Genomic DNA, 25740 nt, shown 5'->3' on the forward strand with positions numbered 1-25740 from the left:
CCCGGAGGCCCTCCCACCCTCTCCAATTCTGCAGAAGACCTATCTGATATAAAATGGGATACTATCGTGCTTCTTGAAGACTGGCTGAATAAATGGGAGACCTATGGGGAGAGGGGTGAAATAATGATGAGGTTCTCTAAGATCTTAGTGGTCCTCAAAGTAACAAGCTTCAAAGAAAAAAACTGAGTTCAATGGAAGTGACCGGGAAGCTTAGTTTCATTTCCCTCAAGGAAAGACTTCTAACAAATCAATCCAGCAATCAGAGGGGGCTGTTTAAAAAGGAGAGAGCAAGCTCCCTCTCACTAGAAGGAATCCCTTCTGGGATGGCTGAATGATCGTCTATTAAGGGATGTCGTCCAGTGACTTCCTGAGTGAGATAAAACCTTAGTCTACATATCTTCAGATTTTTTTTTTTTTTATTTTAACCTTTAAAAAAGGATTTCCTCTAGGACCCAAATATCCTGGCTTAGGACACTGAATACCAGAATTCTCCGAGCATCTTCCCCAAGTGGGGTTCTTGCTACTAGGAACTAAACTTTTAAACTATTTCTTTTTCCCTCCTTGGTAGGGGGGAAAATACTTCAAATGATAGCTGACCTCATAAACTCCTTCCATGGAGTCAGTCAGAAATGGGGGTTCACACCTCGCTTTATTGCTATGCAGAGGCCAAATCACTTTAATTTCTTTAAATATTGACTTTGGAGAGGAGGGTGACCTTCTAGCTCCCAATCCTATCAGAGAAGAGACAGGGCACCAGCTTCGGATCGCTGTCGCTGAAGGAAAACGCCCTTTCTCCCATTTTGTGGTGGCCATTTCTAGACAATCCTCTATAGATAAAAATAACAGCACTGACAGCCGGGTAAGGCTGTCATTACCTGTGGAGCACAGAAGCAACAATCTTGGGGATCTGTGTATAGTGATCTTTTTAATAAACTCAATTGAAAAAAATTCCAGCATTCGACTCGAGCACACAAACTAGGCCCAAAGCACTTTTTGGGGGGCGAAGGGGAGGTGGAACTTCAGGCAGTCAGATTGTAGGCTGCTGCCAGGCATTAAAGCTTAGAAAAACTTAACCTCAGTGTGTTTACTTAGATTAAAAACAAAACAAAACCAAGGATTATTTTTCAAGTGCTTTGGACGACAAGGGACTCACAGACAGTTAAAGAGGAAGAAGAAACAAAATGGGACCCTGTGAAATGTCTGTTTACATGCAGAAATTGAAGCAGGAGAAGGAAGGGAGCCCTCCAAGTAGAGTGAGTGGAGGACACCCCCAGGGGAGAGGGGTTAGATAGGGCTCTAGTCCCTCCTGGCCCCCCAAAGCAGGAGTCTTACAGATAACAGCTTTACGGCTTGTTTTTGTTTTTTTTCTTTCCATGAAAAACAGAAACCTGGCTAGCTATGCCAGGGAGAGGGGCGAGAGTGATTTGGGAAGCAGTTATAATAAATAATAATTTAACACAACAACAACAACAACAAAAACCTTTGTTCATTCAATTGGGGGTAGGAGGTGGGATTAAGAGACCCTCCAACAGGCCACTGGAGCCCAGGGTTAGCACTGTTGGTCAGGCAGTGACCCCACTCCCACTGGAGCCCCTAGCAATGGGCTAGGAGGGCAGACTCCTGACCAATGTGGTAAGGAAAGTGAAAAGCAGCAGCAGGTCTGTCCACCAGGAGGACCTTGTTCCTTGGACTATTTCGAAGGGGCTAGTTCTCAGGCTGGCCACCAGACCAACAGGATGGGATGGGGCACAGAAGTGGAGCTCCCTGGGAACTAGGTCCAGGCCGTGATCCCCTAAGGAAAGGCCAGGGGGCTCCAGCCTGCTGCCAAGGCCTTCCTGCCCGCACCAGGCCACAAGCACCCGTGGGAAGCTTAGGACCAAGGAATGGGAGACCCTTCCGCCTCGGGGGTCCTGGCCTTGCCCAGGCTAGCAGTGCGACTCTGGACGGCTCAGGCTCTCCTCGCACCCTCTTTCCTCTGTCCCGCGAGGGGTAGGGGGCTGGACTCCCAGGGCCCTCCCAGCTCTGACATTCTACTGCTCCGTTTTGGCAAAGGGGGCAGAATTGGCACAGCAGCAGGGGCGGGAAGCAGCGCGGGGAGGGGTGTGGGGACAGGCCCGCTGGAAGGGCAGCCACAGACTGGCCGCGGCCGCAGCGCGGGAAGGGGCTTCGAACTGAGGAGGGGTTAGTGGGGGGGAGGGGTTAGCAGCAAAAGGCAGCTCCAGGATCAGGCCTCGCAGCCCCGTGGGCCGGGTCCTGAGCCGGGCTTGGCCGGCTGGGCTGGGGGCCCAGCGGCTACACAGCAGCGATGGGGGAGGGAGGGGGAGCGCCCGGACCCCGCCGCATGGGGGGGGGGGGCGCACAGGACAAAGAGCGAAGGGAGGGGATGTTATTGCTTGTCCCATAAAATAATAAAGCAGACGGGGCTGCGGGAGGGCGGACGGGGCGGCTACACCGGGAACGCGCCGCGAGGTAAACGCCTGGCCTCGGCTAGCTCCCCCGGGCCGGAGCCGGCTCGGTCCCAGTTCCTGCGGGCCTCTGGCTGGGCAGGGCCGCGCCCTGAGCACCGGCCTCCGCCGGCTCCGCCTGCCGCCGGTCGGGGGGGGGGGGGGGCCGGCCTGCGCCTTCCCCCTGCCGGCAGCGCCGCGGGATCCCGAGCCCCTGGTCCAACCTCGAGCTCACTACACCGGGCTGGGGTCCGGGGACGTGGGCGCGGCCGCCGCCACCACCGGGGCAGGGCCGTGGGCGGGGGGCTCGGCGCCGTCCCCGGGCCTCCGCCGCCAGCCCGGAAAGAGGCGGTCCTCGAGCCCCGCGGACACCTTGTCGGCCAGCAGCAGCTCGGGGCCTCCCGGGACGTCGGGCTCCTCCTCGGCGATGGCCTGGATGGGGCGCGGGGGGAGCGCGCGAGCCGGGCGCCCAGGCGCCTGGGGCTTCGCCGCGAAGCCACGGCGCGGCGGCTGTGGAAGGCGCGGGCGCGGGGGTTGCTGTTCTGCTGCAGGGGCGGCGGGCGCTTGGGCGCGGCAGCTACGTGGGGCGCGGGGCTGCGGGCGGAGGCTGGAGCGGGACGGGGCCTGGCGGCGGCGGCGGCGGGCGTAGGGCGGGGGCCTGGGCGCTGGGCGGTTGTGTTTCTCCATTGCTTGCGCTGGGTCCGGGAGCGGGGCGCGCCGAGGACTTCGCCGAATTGAGGGCGCGCACGAACTCGTGGAAGAGCGGCCGGTCTTTCGCTGGCGGTAGTCGCGCTGGGCAGCGGGCGGGGAGCGAGGTTGCAGGGGCGGGGGGCGGGAGGAAGCTCCGTGGGGGCTAGGCTCTGCAGCAGCAGTTCTGCGGCGCAGCTGCTTGTCCGCTGCTCGCGGCTACGTGGGTTTGGTCGCCTTCGCCAGCGGGCTTCGCGGTTGGAAAGGTGCCTGCAGCCCGCGCTGGGAAACAGAAGCGCTTCGGAGGCCGGGTTGGGCGGCTTGCCGCCGCGCTTCGGGTTTCATGGCGCGTAGCGCTGTCCATCTGTAGCAGTATGGGCCCCGCTTTCTCCCGGGCTCCTGGCCGATCGCTGCGCCTGGCCCGCCTGCCCAGCTCGTGAGAGGGCGCGAGGGGGCCCCCGGCCGAGCCCGCGCTGTCCCCGCTGCGGACCGAGTCCTGGTCGTTGCCGCTGCTCTGGTCGGACGCGGCAGCGTGCAGCTCCAGGGAGGCGCGCAGGCTCCAGATGTCCCGGTACACGGCCTGCTGCTGCTGCTGCTGCTGCTGCTGCTGCTCCACCCCGCCGCCGCCGCTGCTGCTGCTGCTGCTGCGTTCCTGGGGGGACTCGGGAGCTCCGCCGGCGGCGCCCGCCGCTGCTGCTGCTGCCGCCGCTGCCCCCGGCACCTCCGGAGGCTCTAGCCTGCAACGTAGCCCAGGGCGTTAGAGGGCCGCTAGCCAGGTAGGGCCCGGCCGGAAGCGCCTCCACGGGCACCCGATCCGAGGCACCGCAGTCCACCCGTCCCCGGGGCCGTCCGGGCCGGCTGCGTGGGAAGCGCTCGGAAGGGCTCTAGAGCAGCCTCCCTCCTCCTCCTCCCGAGCTTTAGAGCGCGTCCGACGCCGGCCCCCATTTACCGAGAGCGGGGGGGGGAGCGCTTCCCACGCAGCCGGCCGGCGGGAGCCAGCCCCTGCCCGGAGCGGCCCGAGGGAGGGAGAGCCCGCGGCAGCCCCGCCTCCCGGGCCAGACCCCAGGCCGCAGCCGGCACCGAGCCGGAGCTCCGGGCCCTCCCCCGCCCGTCGGGCCGGGAACGGGAGGTCAGGGTGGTCTCCGCCGAGATGCTTACCTGACCTGGGTGTACAGGTGCACCAGGTGGGCGTGGGGTCAGACCATAACCGGCGTTTCCCAGCGCCCCTTTCCCCGGGCAGGTGCAGAGGCCGCGTCAGATCCGGTCTGACCCCAGATCCTGCCTCTTCACCCTGAGCTGGCCCCACCGACCTGAGGCTTCCATGGAATCTCCCTCCCCCGTCCCGCGGCAGACAGAGGAGAACAACTGCTAGTAATAATGGCTAGTAATTACCTAGCACTTTTAAGGTTTGCCAGACACTTGACATTCGAATCTCATCGATCCCCAAATAACCCCTGGAGTTAGACACTATTATTATGCCTCATTTACTGGCCGCCTCACTGCGGGCAGAGGGGAAGAAGGGCTTCCCTAGGGGTCCCCCAGCTCTCTAAGGGAAAGACAGGATTCAAATTCAGCTCTTCCTCACTGCCGAGCCCAACACCCCTCCCCACCCCCACTGCTCCCTAAAATTCACCGCAGAGGCCTTTTTTTGGAGTAAAACATCCTCCTGCGGTCTTTTTAAAAGGCAGCAGGCCACAGAAAGGCTGTGTTCTGATTGCTTTCCTGGAAAGATAGGGAGCCACAGAGGCTTGGGGAGATGGCAAGACTGGCATATCAGAGGCCAGCTTCGTCTGCTAGGTGGGCAGGTCTCCTTCCCTGGATGGCCTCTGCTTTCTTACATGCAGAAGGAAGCCCCAATAGCGAAAGAAAAAAAAAGCGACCTAGGCCTGGAAGGAACCCCTAGAGCTCATCTCACCTGGCCCCTGTCATTGAACAGAAGAGGGTACCAGGACCCCAAAAGGGTGAAAGAAAAGATCTAGGCCTGGAAGGAACCCCTAGAGCTCATCTCACCTGGCCCCTGTCATTTTATGGAGGGGAGAACTAGGACCCCAAGGGGAATTCACCCCCAGGTCCGATGCACCTACAGCTGGCATATGCCTAACTTACTCTCTCCATGGCAAGCTAGAACCAGGCTTTTGTGTGTGACTTGGCCACCATGGGCAGCTCTCAAGTCCATGAACCCATTCTCAAAATCCTACTTTTAATGCCTAAAATAAAACACATAGGTTTACAAAGGAAACCAGTTACACTGAAATATAGCTGTCAGATTTTAAGAGTTCAGGGTCACTAACCCCAAGAAATCATGAAGCCCTAGTTTAGAGGCCCTGGTTAGGGAGTCAGGGGACCCTTCCAGGGCTGCTCTGTCTGAGATTCTCCAGCCCTAAAGCCAGGCCTCTCCTTCTCCTCTACTGTCACTCAGTTGCCCAGGAGGGCACCCAGCACAGCCCAGGGCCAGGGGCAGTCACTCCTTTGTACATGTATTCCTGGTCCTGCCTCTCCTCCAATGCCCCTTTTCTCCAGTCTGTCTACACCCCGTCTTCACTGGGGGATGTCCTATAGACTAAACAAATGGCATGGGACAGACTGGAGACAGGGGGGGCGGAGGGGGGGGAGAGGTAAGCAGGGAGGACTCCTGGGGCATCCAGTAATATCAGAGGGGACTGGAGAAAAGGAAGGAAAGGGAAGGAGGAGGGGCCAGTCACCCATCCCCCTCCTCAGTAGCTCCTGAGTACACTTAGAAACCACATGGGCACCTTTGTGTGCCAGCCTGGGTGCAGAGACCACTCCCTGCCCTCAAGGAGCTCATCCCCCAGCACAGGGAGACAGCCTATACACTTGTTAATAGAAAGCACTTTAGGCAGGGGGAGGTAATGTGGGGCGGGAAGGAAATTCTCTGTAGAAAAGGTGCTAGTTTTGAGATGAATTTTGAAGAAATTGAGATTCTGAGGGGAGGAGGGAGAGCATTCCCGGCATGGGATACAGCCAGGAAATAGGGAAAGATGGGAGATAGAGGGTCCCATGGGAAGCCTTTTGTCCCATATGACTGCAGGAGGCAAGAAGGGCAGGCCGGGCTATGAAGGGCTGGCAAGGCCCGACAGAGCTGACTCAGGGAGCCACAGGGCTCATCTCGGCTCTGATCCAACTGTATGGAAGATGAATATAAATGGAAAAGCTCTTGGAGAGGGGAGCCCAGCCAAGAGGCCACTGCCATAGGCTGGGAGAAAAGTGAGAAGGGCCCCAGCTCCAGGGCTGGCTGGACCTGACCAGACCCTAGGAAGGGGATGGGAGGATGCCCACCAAGCCCACCTTCTACCTCACTGCTCCAGAGTGAGATTCTCCAGCCCTAAAGCCAGGCCTGCTCCATAAGGAGTAGAGCTCACTATGCTTCAATCACAGAAACCCTGAGGGGATGGGACTTCTTGACATCTGGTCCAGATATTTTTAACCCTTCTTCCCAGGCAAGTTTGGACAAGCCTATGGATGGAACCTTTCTTAGCATTAGGTTTTTAAATGCATAAAATAATATATGCAGACTTAGAAAAGAAAATAATATCAGACTACAGTTATCAATATATTTTTTTGAAAATAGACTGTAGGTTAAAAATCCATAGGCTAGTCCACCTGCCTATTTTGTAGATGGGGAAGCAAGTCCAGGCAAGGAAAGGGGTTACCAAGCTAGTCAGAACACAGGCCCTTCCACTGGACCATTCTAGAGCCCACCTTCTCTGGCCCAGCAGTCCCTGAAAAGCACTCATTTATGAAGAAATAGCCTGTGTCAGTGATGTGGAGAACACCCCTCCTGTCCTCCCTGTGGGAGCTAAGGTTTCCATAGGGGTCCCCCCACATCCACCAACCATCACCTCTTATCTACTGAAGAATACCTGCCGAGAGTGGGTGGAGGGCTGGTGGGCCCAGCCAGAGGCTGGAAGGCCACGTCATCCGTGTGGGCGATGTACTGGATGATGTCAGTCTGGTGGGGGTCTCGGTCCTCTTGCTCCATGCTTTCACTGGCTGCCCTTTGCCGCTGAAACTGGTGGCGCTTGGGAGAGCCTGAAGAGAGAAAGGGGCGTGCCAGTGTAGATGCCCAGCCCTGGCGGGCTCCCATTGAGCAGAAAGCCATTGCAGATGAGAGCCCCGTTAGTGTTCCGGAGGCTCTGGGGGCACCCAGGCAAACCTTTCACTTCTCTCGGTCTCAGTTTCCTCATCTAGAAAAGGATGATACGGAATCATCTTCCCTGCAGGCTCTCACAGAAAGGCTTATCAAGCTCCAAACGCTCTGCCTCGGTGGTGGGCACAGATGCCCTGCTCTGGTTGGCATCCGTGTGCCTAGAAAGCATCTTGGAACCTCTCAGAGCCGGGCAAGGGCCGGGGCCTCAGCTCTGTGTGTCCCTCGTGGGCTCGGAGGGCTACAGAGGAATGAAAGGCCCTAGCTGCCTTCGGAGACCTCACAGTCTAGCTTGAAAGAGTGGGAAGGGATGGGGCGCACAGCCCGGGCGGGTCTGGCTGACGGTGGGCCCAGGACAGGAGACGGGGAGGCATCCCAGGCCTAGGGCAGGAACAGACCAGAGGCCCCCTCTGGCCCTCCTCGGCCTTTGGAAGGCCCAGCCAGAAGAGATTTGTCCCAAGTAGGCTTTGGCAGAGGCGGGATTTGAACCCCGGTCTGGGAAGGAGGCAGCATGACCCGGTGGCAGGGAGCCAGCTGTCCGGGGCCCAGAGGAAGGAGCCGGGGTCCGGCTTGTACAACGTGCCCTCGGGGCATCTCTGGTCCCTGAGAGGCTGCGGCAGCGGAGTCCCCGCCCCCCCCACCCCCCATCCCCAAGGAAGCCAAAGGTCCAGACTTCCCCAAAGCCTGGGTGGGGAGGGCAGAGGGAAAGGCGGGGAAGCCCCTCCCGAGGGGACGAGCCGGGACCCGGGCCCGATGTTCCAGGCGGCCGGGGAGGGGGAGGCTGGCCCCAAACGGGCTCTCTCCCCGCAGGGAGGGGGAGGAAGGTGCAGTCACCAGGCAAACAGGTTCTGTGCAGTTTCTACAACTATATTTGGCTCTAATCGCTTCCAGGAATCAGACCAGAGCGCGCGCGCCGCTCTCCAGCTCGCGGAGCTGCCCCTCCCCCTGCGCGGGCCGGGCCGGCTGGGGAGGGGAGGGGGCGGGGGGCGGGCTCCCTCCCAGCAGGTGAGCAGGAGGGTCCTTCGGTGCACGCCCCTGCTGCGGGAGCCCCCCCCGGGCCCCGGCCGCTCATCCCGGGGGGAACAGGAGGGAGTGGAGTCATCGGCCGCGGGCAGCCGGGGCCCGCCAGCGCCGCGAGCCCGGGAGCCTGACCGCCGGATTGTGCGTGAGGGCACGGGCACAGACGGGCGGGCGCGCGCTCGCGGGCGCGCGCCCGCCCCCCCCTCCCCCGCAGCGGCTGTTCGCGGCCCTTCCCCTGCCTCGCTTCTTCCCCACTAAAGTCCCCGGAAATTAAACCCTGCGGCGCTAACCGGCCGGCCTTGCCCCTCCCCGCTTTGTTTTGACAGTTGGTCCAGACCGGCTTTGTTGCCAGGGCCACCGTCTCCCGAGGCGTCGCCCCCGGCCGCGGATCCAGAAGCCCCGCGGCCCCCGGACCTGCCCCTGCCCCTGCCCAGCCCGGAAGCCTCGGAAGAAAAGTTCGCCAGAGCTTCGGTCACCGTTGGGGCTGTAGGAGCTCCGTTTAATTAAACAGTCCCGGCCACTGAGGCCTAAAAAACAAATCACGGACGTTTCCTGATTGGGGCCACAGCGGGGAGAGGAGGCTGGGCAGGATCTGGGGGTCCGGGGCGGGGCCTTTATCCCTGGGGACACATACCCGGGTGGCTCGGGTCAGAGCTGGGGGCACAGGGCGAGAGCACGCAGGGCCCTGGGGCCTACCTAGGTCTGGGGACAGGGGCCTTGGGGCACAGATGCCAGAGGGGGACAGGGGCCTTGGGGCACAGATGCCAGAGCGGGGGACAGGGGCTTTAGGGCACAGATGCAGAGTGGGGACAGGGGCCAGGGTTAAAGAGCGGGGACAGGGGCCTTTGGGGCACAGAAGGGGGGGCCTTGGGCAGAGCTGGGGACAGGGCTTTGGGCAGAGCGGGACAGGGGCTTTAAGGGCACAGATGCCAGAGCGGGGGACAGGGGGCTTTAGGGCACAGATGCCAGAGCGGGGGACAGGGGGCTTTAGGGCACAGATGCCAGAGCGGGGGACAGGGGCCTTGGGGCACAGATGCCAGAGCCGGGGACAGGGGGCTTTAGGGCACAGAAGGTGGGGGCTCAGAGCGCAGGTCAGGGCTGGGGGCAGAGCGCACTCTAGGATCCAGAAGAGCAGGGCAAGGGGGCCTTAGAGCATGGCCCGTCAGAGCTGGGGGCAGAGGGAGCCTTCGGTCTTAACTCAGCCGAGAGGGCCTTTAGAGCACAGCACGTGAGGGTGCCTTAGAACAGGAAAGGTGGGCTCTGGGGCTGGGTGCTTAGAGCACAGAATGCCAGGAATGAGAGGGCTGTTAGAACACACTATCGGACAGCGAGGGCCTTCAGACAGGAAATATGAGTGTGGGGCTGCCCCCTCCCCCTTAGAACAGAGGATGTCCAAGTTGGGAGGGAAGGCCTTAGCAAACAAAACAGAGGCCTGCTTTTCCCAAGTCGGCTCTGAGTCCCCCAGGCAGCCTCTTCTCCCGAGCCTCCAGGCCCGGGCTGGCGGAGCCTGATCTTCCTGACCTGGAGAAGGGGGCTTTGCTTCCTTGGAGCTGGGGGACAGGGGGCTTGGAAGCTGGTCAGAAGAGAGGCCCCCCCTTGTACTGAGCTCCCTAGGAGTGGGTTGGGGGTGGGGCTGCTTTAAAGTTCACCAAGGCACTTTACAAACTTTCCTTTTTATCCTCCAAGGATAGGCCAGGGAGGGGGGACTCTCTCAGCTCTAAGTCCAGCAGGTCCTTCGGCCCCTCTGAGGGGGAGGGGCAGAGGGGACTCAGTGAAACACTTTCACTTTTAGGGAACTGAGGCTCAGAGAAGGCAGCGGACTTCACAGTCACACAGCAGGTTAGAAAGCCAGAAAGCCGTCACACACCTGAGCATGCACACACCCACACAAATATACACCTGGACAGGGCCGGGGTTTGGAGTCCGTTTTACATTTGGGGAACTTGAAATGGGGAGCAAGGTGAGTCAGGAGCAGAGGCGAGACTGCAACCTCTCCGAGTTCAGTTCCCACCTAGGGTTGGGGCTCTCCTAACGGTGTCCACGTGCTCCTCGGCGTGGCTCACACCCGGTCCCTGAGCTGCTCCGAGAGGCCAGGGAGTGACGCCGACCAACAAAGGGAAGAGACAGCGGGTTTTACTGCAGAAAGCACCGGACCAGTCGAGCCCCTCTCCCCAGCCCATCCCCACTGCCCCGTTTCTTCCAGTTCTACTCAGTTTGGATTGTTTTAAACCTTACGAGCTGCGTGGCATGGGGCAAGTCATATAACCTCTCCGGGCTTGTTTTCCTGAACCAAACATCTGCACACCCCATAGGAAAATGACCCGTGGGGGCACCTTGAGGCACAATTTGAGAATTACCAATAACTGCAGGGGGGCTCCGTAGGAGGGGTCAGCAGATCAAGGCTGGAATGGAGCAGAATCTACAAACATCAGCCCCTTTTATCCATGGTCCGTGGTGCCCCAGATTCTGGCTGACCCCTTCCAGTGCCTCCTGACCTTCCTCGTAATAACAATGATAGCAGCAGAAATTCATATTCATATTCACAAAGTGCTTATGTCACATGCATTGTCTTATCTGACCCTCACAACTACCAGAGAAGATGGGTAGATTCAATATTGACCCCATTTTACAGATGAGAAAACAGGTTCAAAGATACTAAGGGGCTTTGCACTTGGCCGTCCAAGTCACTTCACTTCCCAGGTTCAGTTTTCTCATCTATAAAATAGGGATAATGAAATTCTTCCCAGAGGAGACAAAAATACTTTGTAAATATTCAAATATAATCAAATGTCCCTTAATAACCTCCTGGGGATTTGCCTTCTAGGAACTGATCTCTGAACTCTGCAGTGACTTCCCACCCCTTATGCCTGCTACAGGAAGACAATCCCTTGGCACCTGCCCCCCCTCCCCCCACAGAACCAAACTGGTGCCCTCTGAGACCAAAAACAGAGTTATCCTTTGCTAGAGGGATTCAAACAGGTTTCTGGTGGAAGGTTCCATCCAACCTTGACACATGGACCTATTTCTGAGATGCTCTAATTTAACTGAACAGATGATTAGGTGCCTCCTCCATAGGGGAATTTTGGCTAATCTCTTGGCTTTTTTTGGCTTTTGCCCCTGCAGAGGGCCCACACAGAGAAGGAAAGCACCTTCCCTGGTAGCTCATCAGCAGAAAAAGGGGTAGAATCTTTTAGAGTGGCAGTGTGCCAGCCCATGGCCCGGCCTTCACTGTCAGACTCTAAAGCTTCCCTGATTCTTAAAAACTTTTATCACCTACATAATTTCACTGGGTTTTCACAATAGCTCTCTGAGGTTCAGGGGAGGGATTACTTTTTCCACAGTACAAATGAAAAAAAAACTCAAGGCCCAGAAAAGTTAAATTACTTGCCCAGTGTTACCCAACAAGCTTGCAAGAAAGATGGGCTACCCTCCTTTTAAGTCACGGATGCTCTTTTTTTCATCAAGTCCCCCAGAGTGGTTGTTTTGGGGTCTGACCTTTAGGAAGGACTTTAAGCCAGAGCCTGAGTCTGTCAAACATGGTACCAACCCTAGGACCCACTTAATGATCCAAGCAAAATAAGTCCTCGGTGGGAGAAGGGGGAGAGCGGTAGAGATCCTGCCACTTACCCCTGGTGTCCAAGCTGGAAGCTCGGTGACTGGCCTCCAGTTTCCACTTCTTCATCTTGAAGTAGGGGCTGGCTCCCTCGAGGCTGGCATGTCGCCGGAGTCGAGTGAAGAACTGCAGGACGGTACCTGAGCCCGAACTTGGCCCGGCCTCCCCGGCTCTGCCTCCCACAGCACCTGCCATGGAGCTCCTGGCGGCGGCATCAAGCTGCAAGGGTGAGAGAAGCAGGTAAGGATCAGGGCAGGAAGGGCCAAGGACCGGCTGGGGGGGACCTGGGGGACCCTGGCCATCCGAACTCCATTTCCCGGACTCTTCTCCCCTGACTGTTCACACCATACACCTGAATGGGTATCAGCATGAACACATCTTACACCTGGATATACAGGTGGAGATCAGGATAGCCACAGGCATTCATTTGCTCCTTCCCCCAAACACACGCATCAGGAGAGAGAAATATACATTTCACCACCTGGACACCCAGGTATACACCTGGACGGATACCTGGAAAGCTTCACACACACACACACACACACACTATTCGGGGACACAAGAGCTCGGGCAGAAGACACGGGGTAGAAATCGAAATGGAAAGGCAATAATCTAGGGACCATATGTGTTGATAACTTCTTCCTACCCCATTCTCTCCCTAGATCCCCACAGCTCAATGAAAAGGTGAGATCTCAATGTTCCTCTCTGACCCTAAGTCTAAACCAGATTTACCAGGGGTAGAGATGAAGGGGAACAGTGATATATAAATTAAAAAAAAAAAAAAAACCAACTCCAGAGTAATGGCAAAATCCCTGAGTCTTTCAGACACCTTCCTTCTAGTCCAGGCTCTGGGTGATGTTGGGTACATTTATCTCCCCATCTTGGGCTCATTATGTCTACCCTATCCCCAAAGGCCCTCTCCCCACTTCTGGCTGATTTCAGGATTAGTCCTAATAGTCTGACTTTTTTTACGCACATGGAAATCTCTGGGTAATGTAGTTGGGTGAAATGATCCCCAAACTTGAGTCCTCAGCTTGAAATCTCAGGTCCAGTCCCTAGCTTGATCCCTAACTAACGGCTAAAAGAGAGAAATCTTCCCCAGCTTTAAAATATGACTCTCTGTGTCCCACTGTCCTGCCTTTCCCAGGTCTGTCCAGGTTCTCCACAACAGCCCTAGGAGGTAGAGATAACAGGTATTATCTCCAATTAACGGAAGGGGAGGGGTGGGAGGACTGTGGGCCTACTGGGATTCAAAGCTCCATCTCTCTGGGACAACAGCTCCATCTCCCTTTTGGATGCTAAAAGGTCATCTCTCAGCTAAATCTAAGCCAGACTAAGGGGTCAGAATCCTGTGGGTGTAGATGGGGAAACAGAGGCACTGAGAAGCAAGGAGCTTTTGCCAAGATCACACAGAAAGTCAGCAGGATCTAAACCTTCGCTGCTAGGCTTCTTTCCACTTTAGGAAGAGAATTTAGGAAGCTCCTTAGATTAAGTGTCTTTATCAGGAGGTGAGGAAAGGGGGATAGACAGGGATGAGTTTATTTAAACACTTTCCCTCCCCCTTCCCAGTTCTGAAGTTGTTGCAGGGAAGGGCCTCTGTTCCTCCGGCCGGGGCCCTTTGGGCCGCTTACCGAGGTGCCCTCCCCAGAGTCGGTGGACGCGGATGGGCTGGCCTCCACGAAGCTGGCTGTGTCCACGGTGGAGTTGTAGGGGTCCCCTGGCAGGGCGGAGCTGGGGCACATGGAGTGGCCGGTGAGGGCCCTCGGGGCCGGGGCGCTGACCCGGGGCTGCAGGATAGAGCCGGGATGGGGGTGGGGAGCGGGGGGTGGGGAGGGGAGAGTGACAAGGGCAAAGGAGAGGTGGGGTGGATGTGATGGAGGGAATGGGCACTTGCTCGCCTGCCTCTCGCTCACTCCTGCAGTCACGCTAAGAGCTCTGACGCTGATCCTCCTGGCTCTACTTTGAGCTTTTTCATCTCCTTTCTCTCATGTCGATTTCCTGATACATCCCACCCTTGCCCTCCTCCCAGTGCCCAGCAGCCAAGGGGAGCCCTGCAGAGACGGGGGAACCCTGTCGGGGGAGGCAGCATGGCGGGGACCCCAGGGAGCTCACCTGGAAGATGGAAAGGCTCGTCTTAGAGCCAGAGGCCAGGCGGGGAGTCATGGCGACACTATTCTCACTGGAATCGCACTCGTGGATGGTGACAATCTTCAGTGGGGGCAGGTGGAGGTGGGTGAGACGGGCGTTCTTGAGGTGGTGAAAGTCACCCTCTGTCAAGGTATACCTGTGAGGGGCATAGGAGCCTGTGGCCTGCGTGCCTAGGATGGCCAGGGGCTCTGCCACTGGCTGAGGGGACAAATGGCTTCCCGGGGAAGTTTCCAAAACAGGATTCGAAAACAAGAAGGCTCCAAAGTATGAATAATGAGAAAAAAAAATTAAAACGTCTGAGGTTTCACATCACACCCATCAAACTGGCAAAAATAACAAGGGTCAACCATGGCTTATTTTGGAAGAGCTGTGGAAAGGCAGGGGATTTAATGTTCTGCCTCTTGCTGGAGCAATGAATTGATCCAATCATTCTGGAAATATTTGAAATCGTACTAAAAAAAAGTCATTAAATTCTCGGTGTGTATATATGTTTATGTGTAAAAGTACACACACACATACACACACACACCTGTTTTGACCCATGATATTACTATCACAGAAGTCAAAGACAGGGGGAAAGCTTCCTATTTATAGCAGCACTTTTTTTAATAATAAAAAACTGGAAAGAAACATTCCCTACTGATTAGGGAATAGCTTGGAGAAAAAACAACAATGATGGTATATAAATAAAAAGGAATATTATTTTGCAGTAAGAAATTATGACTGAAGAATTCAGAGAAACATAGGAAGATTTATATGAACTGATACATTGCAAAATAAACAGAACCAGAAACACCGTTTGTACAATGACAGCAATGCTTTAAAGCAGGGGTTCTTCACCTATTTGCATCTTAAGTCTTTGGGAGCCAGTCTGGCAAAGCCTATGGACTCCTTATCAGAATTAGCTTTTTAGTGCATAATATAAAATACAACTTTCAAAATATTAAAAAAAAAAAAAAAAAAAAGTTTGAAGACCCAGGTTAAGAACACTTGCTGTAAAGAAAAATGACATTGAAAGATATAAGAATTCTGATCCAGGCACTGACATCAGACATGACATCACAGTGAAAAAATTGCTTCCTTCCTCTCAACAGAAAAGTGGTGGCCCACAGGTACAGAATGGGGTGCACATTTTCCATATAATCAATGTGTACATCTGTCTTGCTTAACAAGGGAGGTTCCCATTGGATGGGAAGTGATAGTATTAAGAAAAGAAACAGCATCAATAAAATATTAAATAAACAGAAGCTCTAAGGTCTGGCTCTAACACCCTGAGTCTTAAAGTTGAGCAGGGATTATTGACCCTATTTGACAGATGATAAAACTGAGTCCCAGAAAAGTATGGTCTTTGAAGTTCAAGGGCTTGTATTCAAATTCTAGTTCTGTTTATTACCCATGGGATCATGTCCAGTCATCTTGGGACCTCAGCTGCCACTTGTGTAAAATGATGGGAACGACTCATAGCCATTCCGTCATTTTCAGTGTAAGGTTTTCTACAGAGAGATCCTGGAGGAGTTTGCAATTTCCTTCTCCAGTTCATTTTACATATGAGGAAACTGAGGCAGGCAGGGTGAAGTGACTTGCCCAGAGTCAAACAGCTAGTGAGTGTCTGAGGATGGATTTGAGCTCAGGAAAGTGAGACTCCTGACTCCAGCCCCGAGCTTTATCCCTGCTGTGATCATTAAGTCACCTACCAGAATAGATTCTAGGAGCCTGGACCACCCAGGGCCCACCCTGTTTCAGATGCCAGTCTCCCTCTTCCAGAACCCCGGAAAAAGTGGGGTTCCCATCCACAGCTAAGACTATGATGGTGGACCCTGGAACTACATGCTCAACAGGTGCAAGAGGGCAAAGGGCAGCAGAATGGAGGTCATCCAGCCCAAGTCCAAAAAATTTAGAACTAGAAGAGATGTTCGGTGTCACATCTCCTAGACCGGCTCCCTCATTGGGTCCAGCCTTCACATAGCCGGGTTCTCTTGGTTCCAGATCTCATATTTCTCATCGATCTCATTTCCTTCACTCCCTTCTCCCTCTCCTGTCCCAACCAGCCCCCTCTAGACTGAAGGGAAGAGGGAACACTTGGCCTAAACCCAGTGTACCTGGGCAATGGGAAGAGAAAGCATCAGAGTTGAAGCCACAAAGTGTGCTCACTCTCATGCCTCAGTTTCATCGTCGGTAAAATGGAGAATATATGCTTCTCTCTGAGCAAAAAGTAAGCTCTGGAGATCATTACCTCCGCCCTTTTTCTTGGGCCTTCCTGCTCTGCTCAAACAGGGCTGCCTCGTTAAAGGAGACCCTGCGGCCTGTGGAACTGGTGGCCAGGAAGCGCTCTGTGTCCACATCTCGGTAACTGGAAGATGAAGGGCATTCTGGGTCGTCCACCCTGATGGTGATGTCTGCAGGGAGAGCGAGAAAGGCAGAGGAGCTGAGGTCCAGAGAAGACCCCCAACCCTCATCCTGACACATACTCCCCTTCTCTCTCATTCCTCCCCTTTGATAGACATCTCCAGGTCTGACCACCTCAGATCATCGCCATGGTAACCTCTGAGTGAGGGCTCTCTGGAGGCTGCACACACAGATGCCTGACGGGGGCCACGTGGGTGGGGGGAGACAAGGGGGCTGGGGGTGGCCCTTGGCTCAGGGGAAAGGCAGCCCTCACCTTGAGCAGGCTGGGAATCATCCAAGTAGGTGGTGGTGGTTTTCTCTGGGTCATCGCTGGCTCTGGAGTCGGGGGTGAGGGGGTGAGCAGCAAAGGGGGAACAGAGGAGCAGATGCTGAAATCACTAATGACCGGCACTGGGCTCCATTAGCACCCTCCCCCACCCTCTGGCATCCGCCTTGCTTCTTCCCTGCCCCCCAACCCCTTCTCGGGAGGAGGGAAGGCAAAGCAGAGAAAAGCTGAGCTGGGGGGAGAGGCAACAGCATCAGGAGGAATAAGAACTAGCATGTCTCTCTCTCATTGGAAAGTAAGTCGCAGCGCCCCGTTTTTACAGGTGAGGAAACTGAGGAAGGAGGAAGGGAGCCCATTTCTCTCAAAGGACCGCAAAGGCATAAGGATGTTGGTCCGGCTGGTCTCAGGTGGGGGGAGGCCCCGGGACTCCAGCAGGGCCCTCCTACCTGGAGTACCTGCGGTGGGCATCCCAGCAGCGCCGGCAGAGGATCAAGGCTCCGGACACCACCACCAGTGTCCCCCCAATGAAGACGGACAGCAGGACAAGGAGCAACCCAGAGCCATCCTGGGGGCGGACCGAGCCGGACACTGTCTGCAGGCACACGAGGGAGGCGGAGGGCATCAGCCCGGCGGGGGGGAGAAGGGGAGAGCGGGGAAGGGGCGGAAGGGGGGCCGCGCTGTCAGCCGGGCCCGGGGACCTCCCTCCGGGCCACCGGGGAAGGAGGCTTCGTGTCAGGGTCCTCCCCGCCTCCCACCCCGCGCTCACTCACCGTGGGACTGGCAGTGATATTGTCCCATGGAGTTAAGTCATCGCTCATGGTCTAGCCCGGCTGGAGAGCACTCCTAGAAGGGGAGGCAGGGATGAGGGCCACGGAGCAGGGAGGGAGGGAGAAGAGAGGGGGCGGGCGCTCAGTCCTAGTCCCCTCCCTGGGAGCTACTCCCCCTGACTCCCCCGCCCCCACACCCCCAGCCTCTTCCCTCCGGCTCCCCGGAGGCTCTCCGCTCATTCCCACAGCCCGGATCGGGACAAGGACCATTTCAAAGGAGAAACGAGAGGCGGACAGATGGGTGAGTCCAATGCCGGGCGCAGCGGGGCCCAGCGCTGATCTAAGGCGCCCCTAATTGCACCCCCACCCCAGCTTTGGCTGAGGAAGCGGCAGCTTGTGGCCAGGCTCCTTCTCCTCCTCCTCCCTCCCTCCCTCCCCTGACTGCGAGGACTCGGGCGGGGGGGGGGGGGGCAAGGAAAGCTGCTTGGGGCACCCGGATGGTCTGGGACCCGGCGCTGTCACAGGGTGGACCTACGTGTGGTGCGGATGGGGGGCAAGGCGGACCCGGGGTGGGGGGTACGAAGAGACAATCTTTAAGAACCCAGACCCGGGCTCCTCCCTCCCCAACTTGATTATAACAATTACGACGGTTCCCATAGGCGTGGTGAGAAAAAAAGGTCCATCTCACAGATGAAAAAAATGAGACTCATTAAAATGAGACCCCGGGGTCACAAAAACAAGGGTTAGGGGTCGGATTCCATTTTCAAGATGTGAAAACCGAATCTCAGATGACAAGAACTTCATAAGATCCTAAGTTTAGAGCTAGAAAGGATCTTGGCGGCCACTGAATCCAGCTCCCCTCCCCACACTTTACAGATGAGGGAACTGAGGGGCAGAGATATCACGCAGCTCCCCCCAAGTCACAGCTAGAACGCGTCAGAGACAGAATTCTAATCCAGGTGTTCCGGCCTCCGGGTGCAGTGCTCTCTGCCTGGGGCTACACCATTGTGGCTCTAAGTCACCCAGTTAATGTTACATCTGGGACAGAAACTTTGGATCTCTAATTCTAAATCCAGGAGACTGGATTCGCTCCCTCTCTCTCCCCACAGTAGTTCATGTTTACACAGCATTTACCGGGTGGGGCGGGAGGAGGGGCTCCCCACAGAGGGGGTCCCCAGAGAATCTTCTTATTGTGTGGGGAGGAGAGAAAACAGGGCCAATTCCTGGGCCCGGGTGAGGTAGTGGTTTGTAATGCTCATTTAGGATCATTTTAAAGCTGGCAGAGAATTTAAGAGCTCATTTGGGCCAACCCCCTCATTTTATGGACAGGGAAACTGAGGCCCAGGGTGAGCTCAAAAATGGCATCCAGATCCTCTGACTAAATTCAGGCCTTTTATCATTCCAGCATTTAGCATAGTGCTTGGCACCCAGTAGGAGCTTAATAAATGTTTTTTGAATTGACTTGAATTCCTGCCCTTTGGCTTCTGTCTACTCATCAAAAGCACTTCCCCTTCATTAAAAAAATAAAAAATTAATTTTAAAAATCCACTTTCCTCCATCCTGCCATTGATCTTCCCCTCCTAAAAAGTAAGATTTAACTCATGAAGAGTAAGAAGCAAAACAAAATTTAATTCAATAATTTAATTTCCACCGCACCCCCCCTTCTCCAGAAACTCCTATTCATTTGACAAGAAAGGGATAATGAAGTTCAGAGAGGAAGGGACTGGGCCAGTCCCAAAGCAAGTCTGGGGAAACTAGGAGGGCGCTTAGTGCCTGGGCCGAAGCCACTTCCTCACCACACCCACTAAGAAGAAGGGGAAAGCCCTCCTCCCCACCCCCTCTGCCAGGGAGCCCCAGGGATGCGAGGGCTGGCATTGGGCCGCAGAGAGAGATCCTGGCTGAGCAAGGCTTGTGCAGGCTTATCTCAGTGAACAAAGGGGACCTGGAGGCCCCGGGAAAGTCCCCACAAACAGCTGCCTATTCCAAGGCCCCCCCGAAATATTTCTTAGAGGTGGAGGGACAAGGAGAAGCCCCTTGCTCTGGATCCCCCAGAATCCTAGGACGAGGGGCTTGAGGGGCTTTGCAAAGGCTGGGGAGGGGAGAGACAGGAAGGCCTGGCACTCCCAGGGTCAGGGGCCTCAAGCACCCACCCACCCACCCACCCCGGGGGTGGGAAAGGAAGAAGAATGCTGCAACTGTTCCAGCCCTGAAGAATCCAGTTCCCATGGCAACAGGACCAGGGGAACAAGACTGCTCCTGCCGAGGGTGGGGGAGGGCGGGGGAGGAGGGGTTGCCAGGGAGGCTGGGGTTTGTTGTGGTGCCTCCTGGGACCCGGGTACCAGGCAAAATGGATGGCCCTGGGGATCTGGGGAAGCTGGTTAGGCCAGGAGATGGGCTGGTCACAGCCTCTCAGGGATGGGGGTAGGGAGAGGGGTAACAGAGCCCAGGAGAGCAGAAGAGACGCTGGATTTATACTCAAAAGCCCTGAATTCTGACTCTACCAGTGACTCACTTTGAAATCTTGACTCCTTCTCTGAACCTCAGTTTCCTCATCTATTTGATGGAGGTACAGGGGGAAGAGGTAAGGAGGTCCTGTCAGCTCTCAAACCTCTGCTCCTAGAAGGATGGGGCCTAGGGAATGATCCTAGTCCCCCTAAAAGAAACTGGATTTCCACCTGCAGGTGAGACCAGTTCTGGGCTTCAAGAGCAGAGGCGCAAGAGAAAAAGAGACCAGGATACAAAGGAGACCCAAACTCAGCAGATAAGGTCGGACTAAGGCTTGGCAACAGCCCTTAGCCCCAGGAGGATTTCTTCCTCCTACAGGATCCACATCTGGCACATTCTTTGCCTTCCTCAGGACTGGAACCCAAGACCCTGCCATTTCCTAACCAAGAACTGGGCTGGGAGACATCCCCTTTCCAAACCTGGATCCCTTCCTCTATGTTTATATGCTGGAAAGTGGCTGGAAGGTTCAAAGGGGATAGGGGATTTGGATCTGTAAAAGGCTCTGGAAATGGACCCCCAAATCCTCCTAGAGATTAGGCAAAGAAGGAAAGAAGGCCCTCATCATGCCAGGGATGAAAGGCAGCCCTGAAGCTGCTTCTCTCCCATATTCTGGGGGGAAACAAGGGAGGCAAACTGAGTCACCCATAGGAAAGTCCTGATGTGATGCCCAGAAGAGCTTGCCCAGGTCACGGAATTTTAAGTACTGGTTCCTGACTCAGTCACTAACTAGTTGTATGGCCTTGATCAAGCCCCTTCTCTCTAAACCTCAGTTCACTCATCTATAAAATGAGAGTATTTGGCTAGGCGCACTCCAAGCTCCTTCTCAGCTTTGAGAATCAATATTCTAAGGGCCCTCCCCCTTCTGACATCCTATGTTATAAGGATCCTCCCAGCTCTGACATGTTCTGTTCCAAGGCCCCTCCCATCTCTGATATTCCCCATTCTAAAGCTGTTCTCAGCTCTGACATCCTGGGTTCTGAGGACCCTCCTTCCTCTGATATTCTAAGAGAATGAACTAACTCGTAGGGCCTTGTCCTTCTCTTCCTACTCTAATCTCCATTCAAAAGAATGGCTTTCAGCATATCACATTATTCCTCCACCCCTCTTCTTGTGCCCCCAGAACCCCCTGACCATAAGAAGTTAACAAGTGCTTTAAGCCCAGGAAACTGAAAAAGGTTAACTGATAAACCAGGGAAGTCAAGCCTCTAACTCCATCCTCCTGTAGTTGTACCCACTAAAGGGAAGTCAAGCCTATATCTGAGGAGGGATGAGGAAGGGGAAGGGGATGGCGAGGGAGGTGGGTTTATGTAAGTACACATACCAAACACAGTGATCCCAGACACAACTGTCCACCTGGATGATCAAAGGATCATCCACCAAGAGTTGGGGGCCAGATAGATTGGCCAGACCAGGTCTTAAAATACCAGGGACCCCCCCATTCCTCTACAAGCCTGCCATTTAGTTTGCAGTCCAGATGTCAGAAGCCTCTTCCTCTAGTTCTGGAGGACTTGAAAAAGATCTCTTCAACAACATCCAAAAAGTCCAGTTCTAGGCTGAAAGTCCAGTCCCACCCCCACTTTCCAAAAAGCCAGAATATGAAATATATTTGAGGTTTCTAAGGTTCCAGCTGCTGCTGCTACTGCCTCAGACTGGCTCTCTCAAAAAGCCAAATCCCTTGTCTCCTTCCAGTGCTCTGAGCTTCCTAAGGATGAACTTGGCTATCTTATCAGCCCAGCATTCCTCCCCCTCTTTCCTGAGACTGATCCTTGCCCCTTTCCCCAGAAAAAGAATCTCTCTCTTCCTGCATCCAAAGGAGAAGTTCAGAGCACGGCTGTTTATCTGGCACCCAGGGAAAACAGATCTGGGGATGTGAGTTCATCCAGTCATTTCAGTTAAAAAGAGATCTTCATGGCCATTTAGACCAACCCATACAGTCTCCTGGCCTTAAAAAAAAATGCCAAGTCTATTCCCTCACCCTTTGCCCCTGAAAACCCCAGAAAGCAGCTACTGGAGCCCTGCCCTTCTGTGCCCACCTCAGGTGTCCAGCACCTCCCCTGCTGGCACACATTCACCTCAGGACAGGACCAGCCACGGGGTGTCCAGTTTCAACCAGCCACTCTGCAGTGGGAGACTTGGCTTCCCAGTAGCCAGAAAAGGCACGGAGAGAGAATGCCATCTGGAAACAGTTTGGAACCCTTGGAAGGGCTTCACTGGGCAGTGCCACGCTCTCCCCCCACGACCATGGAAAGGGTCTAAGCCCACCTTTTAGACTGCAAACTCCAAAGGGACTCAAGAAAAAGCCAGAGAGCGCTCCAGCCCCAATGCTTCTCCATCACGCCAAGTTCTGGGGGCCTTCCTGCCCCTTTCCTACCAGATGACACCCAAAGAAAATGCTCCCCCTTTAAGAAAGTTTACTCCTAAAATTAAGATGTTAGACCTGGGAGGGACATTAAAACACAAGTCAAAATTGGGAGGGATCTCAGGTTACCTAGTCAGAACCCCTACTGTAAAGTCGGGGAAACTGAGTCCGAGCTACAAGGAGGAACGTCCCCAAGGTCACAGGGCTGTCAATAAGAGCAGGTGCTAAAAGTCGGGTCTTCTGACTCAGCCGGCGGTTACTCTGCCTACACCATGGAGAGCTCCCGAAGGCCGGCCCTGGGGATCCTTCCTCTCCTCCCCGCCAGTCCTTTCCCACTGATGCTCCAGGCAGGAGGCCGAGCTGGGGAGAAAGCACCCGGTTTCTCTCCCGGAAACAAGTGGGTCAGTGCGCCGAAGTGGATGTAGGTTAGGAAATGAGTGCAGGTTGGCACACACACGCACCCACGCTCCCGGAGCCCTCAGAGACGCGAAGGGGCGAGAAGGAGCCGATCGGCCGGCCCCGGGTCGGGCTCTCCCCGGCTCGGCTCAGGCCTCCGCCCGGACTCCCTGCGTGCGCCCCGAGAGCGGGCAGGAAAGGGAGGGCCGGGAACCCGGAGCCGTCCTGGGCGGGGGCCGCGGCCCCGGCCAGGACGCCGGAGTCCGGGGCGCTCTGGGGGAGTGCCGGCGCGGAGCTGGGCCGGACCCGCCCGCCGCTCGCGAGCTCCCCGGGCCGAGCCTGCGCACGCCTTCCCGGGGGCGGGGCCGGGGCCGGGGCCGGGGCCGGGGCCGGGGCCGGGGCCGGGCGCACTCACCTCCTCGGTGGCGGGGCGCGCCGGCCATGGACTGGGCGCAGCCGCGGCGCTCGCTCCCTGCTCGGCTCCGCTGGGCTCGGCTCGGCTCCCGCAGCTCTGCTGCCCGGCGCCTGGGTAGCGACTTAAAAGGCGGAGAATTTATGAATGAAACCTTTGAGTTTCAGTCCCACCCACCCCCGCACCCAAGGGGAGGGGACGGGAAGGGGGAGGAGGTGGGGGGGCCTCCAGAGGGAGTGAGGGAGCGGCACGTGACCAGAATCCCGCGCTCGCGCGCGCCCTTCCCGCGCGCCCCCACGTTCCCTCCCTCTCTCCAGCGCACCAGGAGGGGCGGAGCATCGGGGATCTGGGCGCAGAGGAGGAAAGACCCCCCCACACACACCTTCTCCAGAGTCCTGGAGCCCGGAGTAGGCTGTGCGCTCAGGGTCTGACCACCGCGCAGACGCCCACCCCGCCCCCAGACCGTGCCACAATCCTGCAGGCTCAACCCACCTCCCCGAGCCTTCCCACGCCCACGTTAACACCTTCTAGACCAGCCTTTCTGGAAGGCGGGATCCCGCCCCATCCCTTACACACGCGCGCACACACACACACACCTGTGCCCTCCACCCCAGGGGTACCAGGGGTTCCGGAGGCCGGCGTCGTGAAACGGGTCGGGGAGACCTGGGAGCCACCAAACCCGCCGCCGAGCTCTGGCCCTGCCACCAAACATGTTGTGTGACCTTGGTTAGCTCAGGTCGTATCCCTCCTCACACCCGCAGCTCCCTCGTTCGGAAATGAAAGAATGAGGCTTAATTATCTAAGACCCCTTCCAGTTCTGACTGTTTAAAAAACCGAAAGAGTGGGCTTTGCTCTCCCATCCACCCACAAAGCTCCGGAAATAAGCTTCCTAAACCGGGGTCCCACCGAGCCACCCTCCTACTCAGGAAGGCTCAGGGGCTTCCCCAGTGCCTTCGGGTTAGATTACCAACTCTTAGGGACCTTCTCCGTCTGGCTCCACGTGCCTTTCCGCTGTTACTTCATTTCATTCCTATTCACATGCAGTGTTCCAAACAAATGGGCCTACGTACAGTGGCATTCCTCTCCCACCTCCCACACCTTTGCACAGGGAGTCTCCCAGGCCTGAAATGTGCTCTCTCTCCCCTGAAGAATCTAATCTCCTTAAACGTCAAAGGTGGGCTACAACACTGTCCCCTACTGGAAGCTTTTCCTAATCCTCTCAGGTGTTAAGGAGGGATCTTTCCCTCCTCAAACTGCCTTCTTCTTCCTTTACCAGTATACATGTAGTGGTATACAAAGAGACATGTTTGTTTTGGTCTTTGCGATCCCCATGCCCAGACTCATCCTCCAAAGCACTTCTCACTCAATACCTTGCAAGCAGCAGGAACTTAATAAATTCTCACTGAATTGGGTGATATGATTGCTATATTCATGGAAGCAATCTTCTTGTGGAAGAAAGATTGACATTTCATGGGAATGTAGATCTAGGGCACATTAGCTACTCAGAGGGTCAGATAGTGGACTCCCCCATTTTACTGATAATAATTAGCACTTATATAGGGTGTCCCAAAAATCTTGGAGAAGCTTTAAGCTATTAAAACTTTAAATAATACAGTTATACAAGGTGTCCCAAAAGTCTGAGTATGATTTTAAGCTATTAAAGCTTCTGTACGAAGCCTAATGTAGAATATATTGCAATACACAAAGTGTCCCAAAAGTTTATGTACGGATTTAAGCTTTAATAATTCGAAGCAATGAAGTTTTCTGCCTGAGCAGAGCCCGGGAGGGAAGAGCAGACATAGGTGTGTACATGTGTGTTTATAAGGAGACAGGTGGGATTCCGCCTTCCAGAAAGGCTGGCCTAGAAGGTGTTACCGTGGGCGTGCAGAGGCTCAGGGAGGTGGGTTGAGCCTTAAATATTTTAAATTTAGCTTAAAGCTTGAACGAAATAGCTTAAAACCTTATTAAAACTTCAGGGACTCTATAATAAACACATCTTATGTACACATTCTGTAATGCGTCCCTTATGTAGGGATTTATACAGTCTTAATAGCTTAAAACTACACTGACTTCTGGACACCTTGTATCCGCATTCTGACAAAAACCTGCCTCGATTTCACAGAATCTTATTCGATATTTATAAACAACCCGCTCTCTGATGTAGATACTATTATCCCCATTTTACAGACGAGGAAACTGAGGTTGCGTGACAGCTAATGAACTTCTGAGAAAGGCGGGTGTCCCCTCATCCAGCTCCTTCGCCTGCTCTCATCTGTCACTCAGACGGCACTCGGAGGTTCAGGTAAGGTCCCCGAGATTACGCAGGTAGGAGGAGGAGGGTGGAAATGGGCAGATTTTGCCAGATTGCGGGAAACACTTCCCGCCGGGGATGGCGGTCCCACAGCAGCCTCGGGGAGTCAGGGAGTCCCGCTCGGTGGCGGCTGAAGGAGCCCGTTGGGGAGGCTCCCTCCGAGGCTGCTCACTAGGAGGGTCTGCTTCTCTCCGGGGGATTCCGGCTCTCCCGGAGACCTTCCGGCTGAGAAAGGGCAGCTC

The 25740-nt window shown here is 55.6% G+C and overlaps 1 protein-coding gene across 1 annotated transcript; it reads right to left on the reverse strand.

Annotated features, from left to right (window-relative positions):
* Nucleotides 1–905: 905 nt before the first annotated feature.
* CBARP (CACN subunit beta associated regulatory protein) lies at nucleotides 906–23498 on the reverse strand. The gene is made up of 11 exons (XM_031948245.1): nucleotides 23191–23498; nucleotides 17519–17591; nucleotides 17195–17340; nucleotides 16737–16798; nucleotides 16311–16473; nucleotides 14042–14213; nucleotides 13561–13716; nucleotides 11944–12148; nucleotides 7013–7181; nucleotides 3457–3868; nucleotides 906–3350 (listed from the first exon to the last, which is right to left on the reverse strand). The coding sequence occupies exons 2-11, from the start codon at nucleotides 17564–17566 to the stop codon at nucleotides 2679–2681; spliced, it is 2205 nt and encodes a 734-aa protein (XP_031804105.1). The 5' UTR covers nucleotides 17567–17591; nucleotides 23191–23498; the 3' UTR covers nucleotides 906–2678.
* Nucleotides 23499–25740: the final 2242 nt, after the last annotated feature.

This window comes from Sarcophilus harrisii, chromosome 1 (assembly GCF_902635505.1).
Source record: "Sarcophilus harrisii chromosome 1, mSarHar1.11, whole genome shotgun sequence".
Taxonomy (NCBI): Eukaryota; Metazoa; Chordata; class Mammalia; order Dasyuromorphia; family Dasyuridae; genus Sarcophilus; species Sarcophilus harrisii.

Coding starts and splice junctions, on each gene's coding strand:
- CBARP (XM_031948245.1), bottom strand. CDS start 17,566: ATGAGCGATGACTTAACTCCATGGGACAATATCACTGCCAGTCCCACG. Junction 12,149..13,560: donor ACTCTGGGGAGGGCACCTCG/GTAAGCGGCCCA, acceptor TCACCCTTGCAG/CTTGATGCCGCCGCCAGGAG. Junction 3,869..7,012: donor CCTCCACCCACTCTCGGCAG/GTATTCTTCAGT, acceptor GCTACGTTGCAG/GCTAGAGCCTCCGGAGGTGC.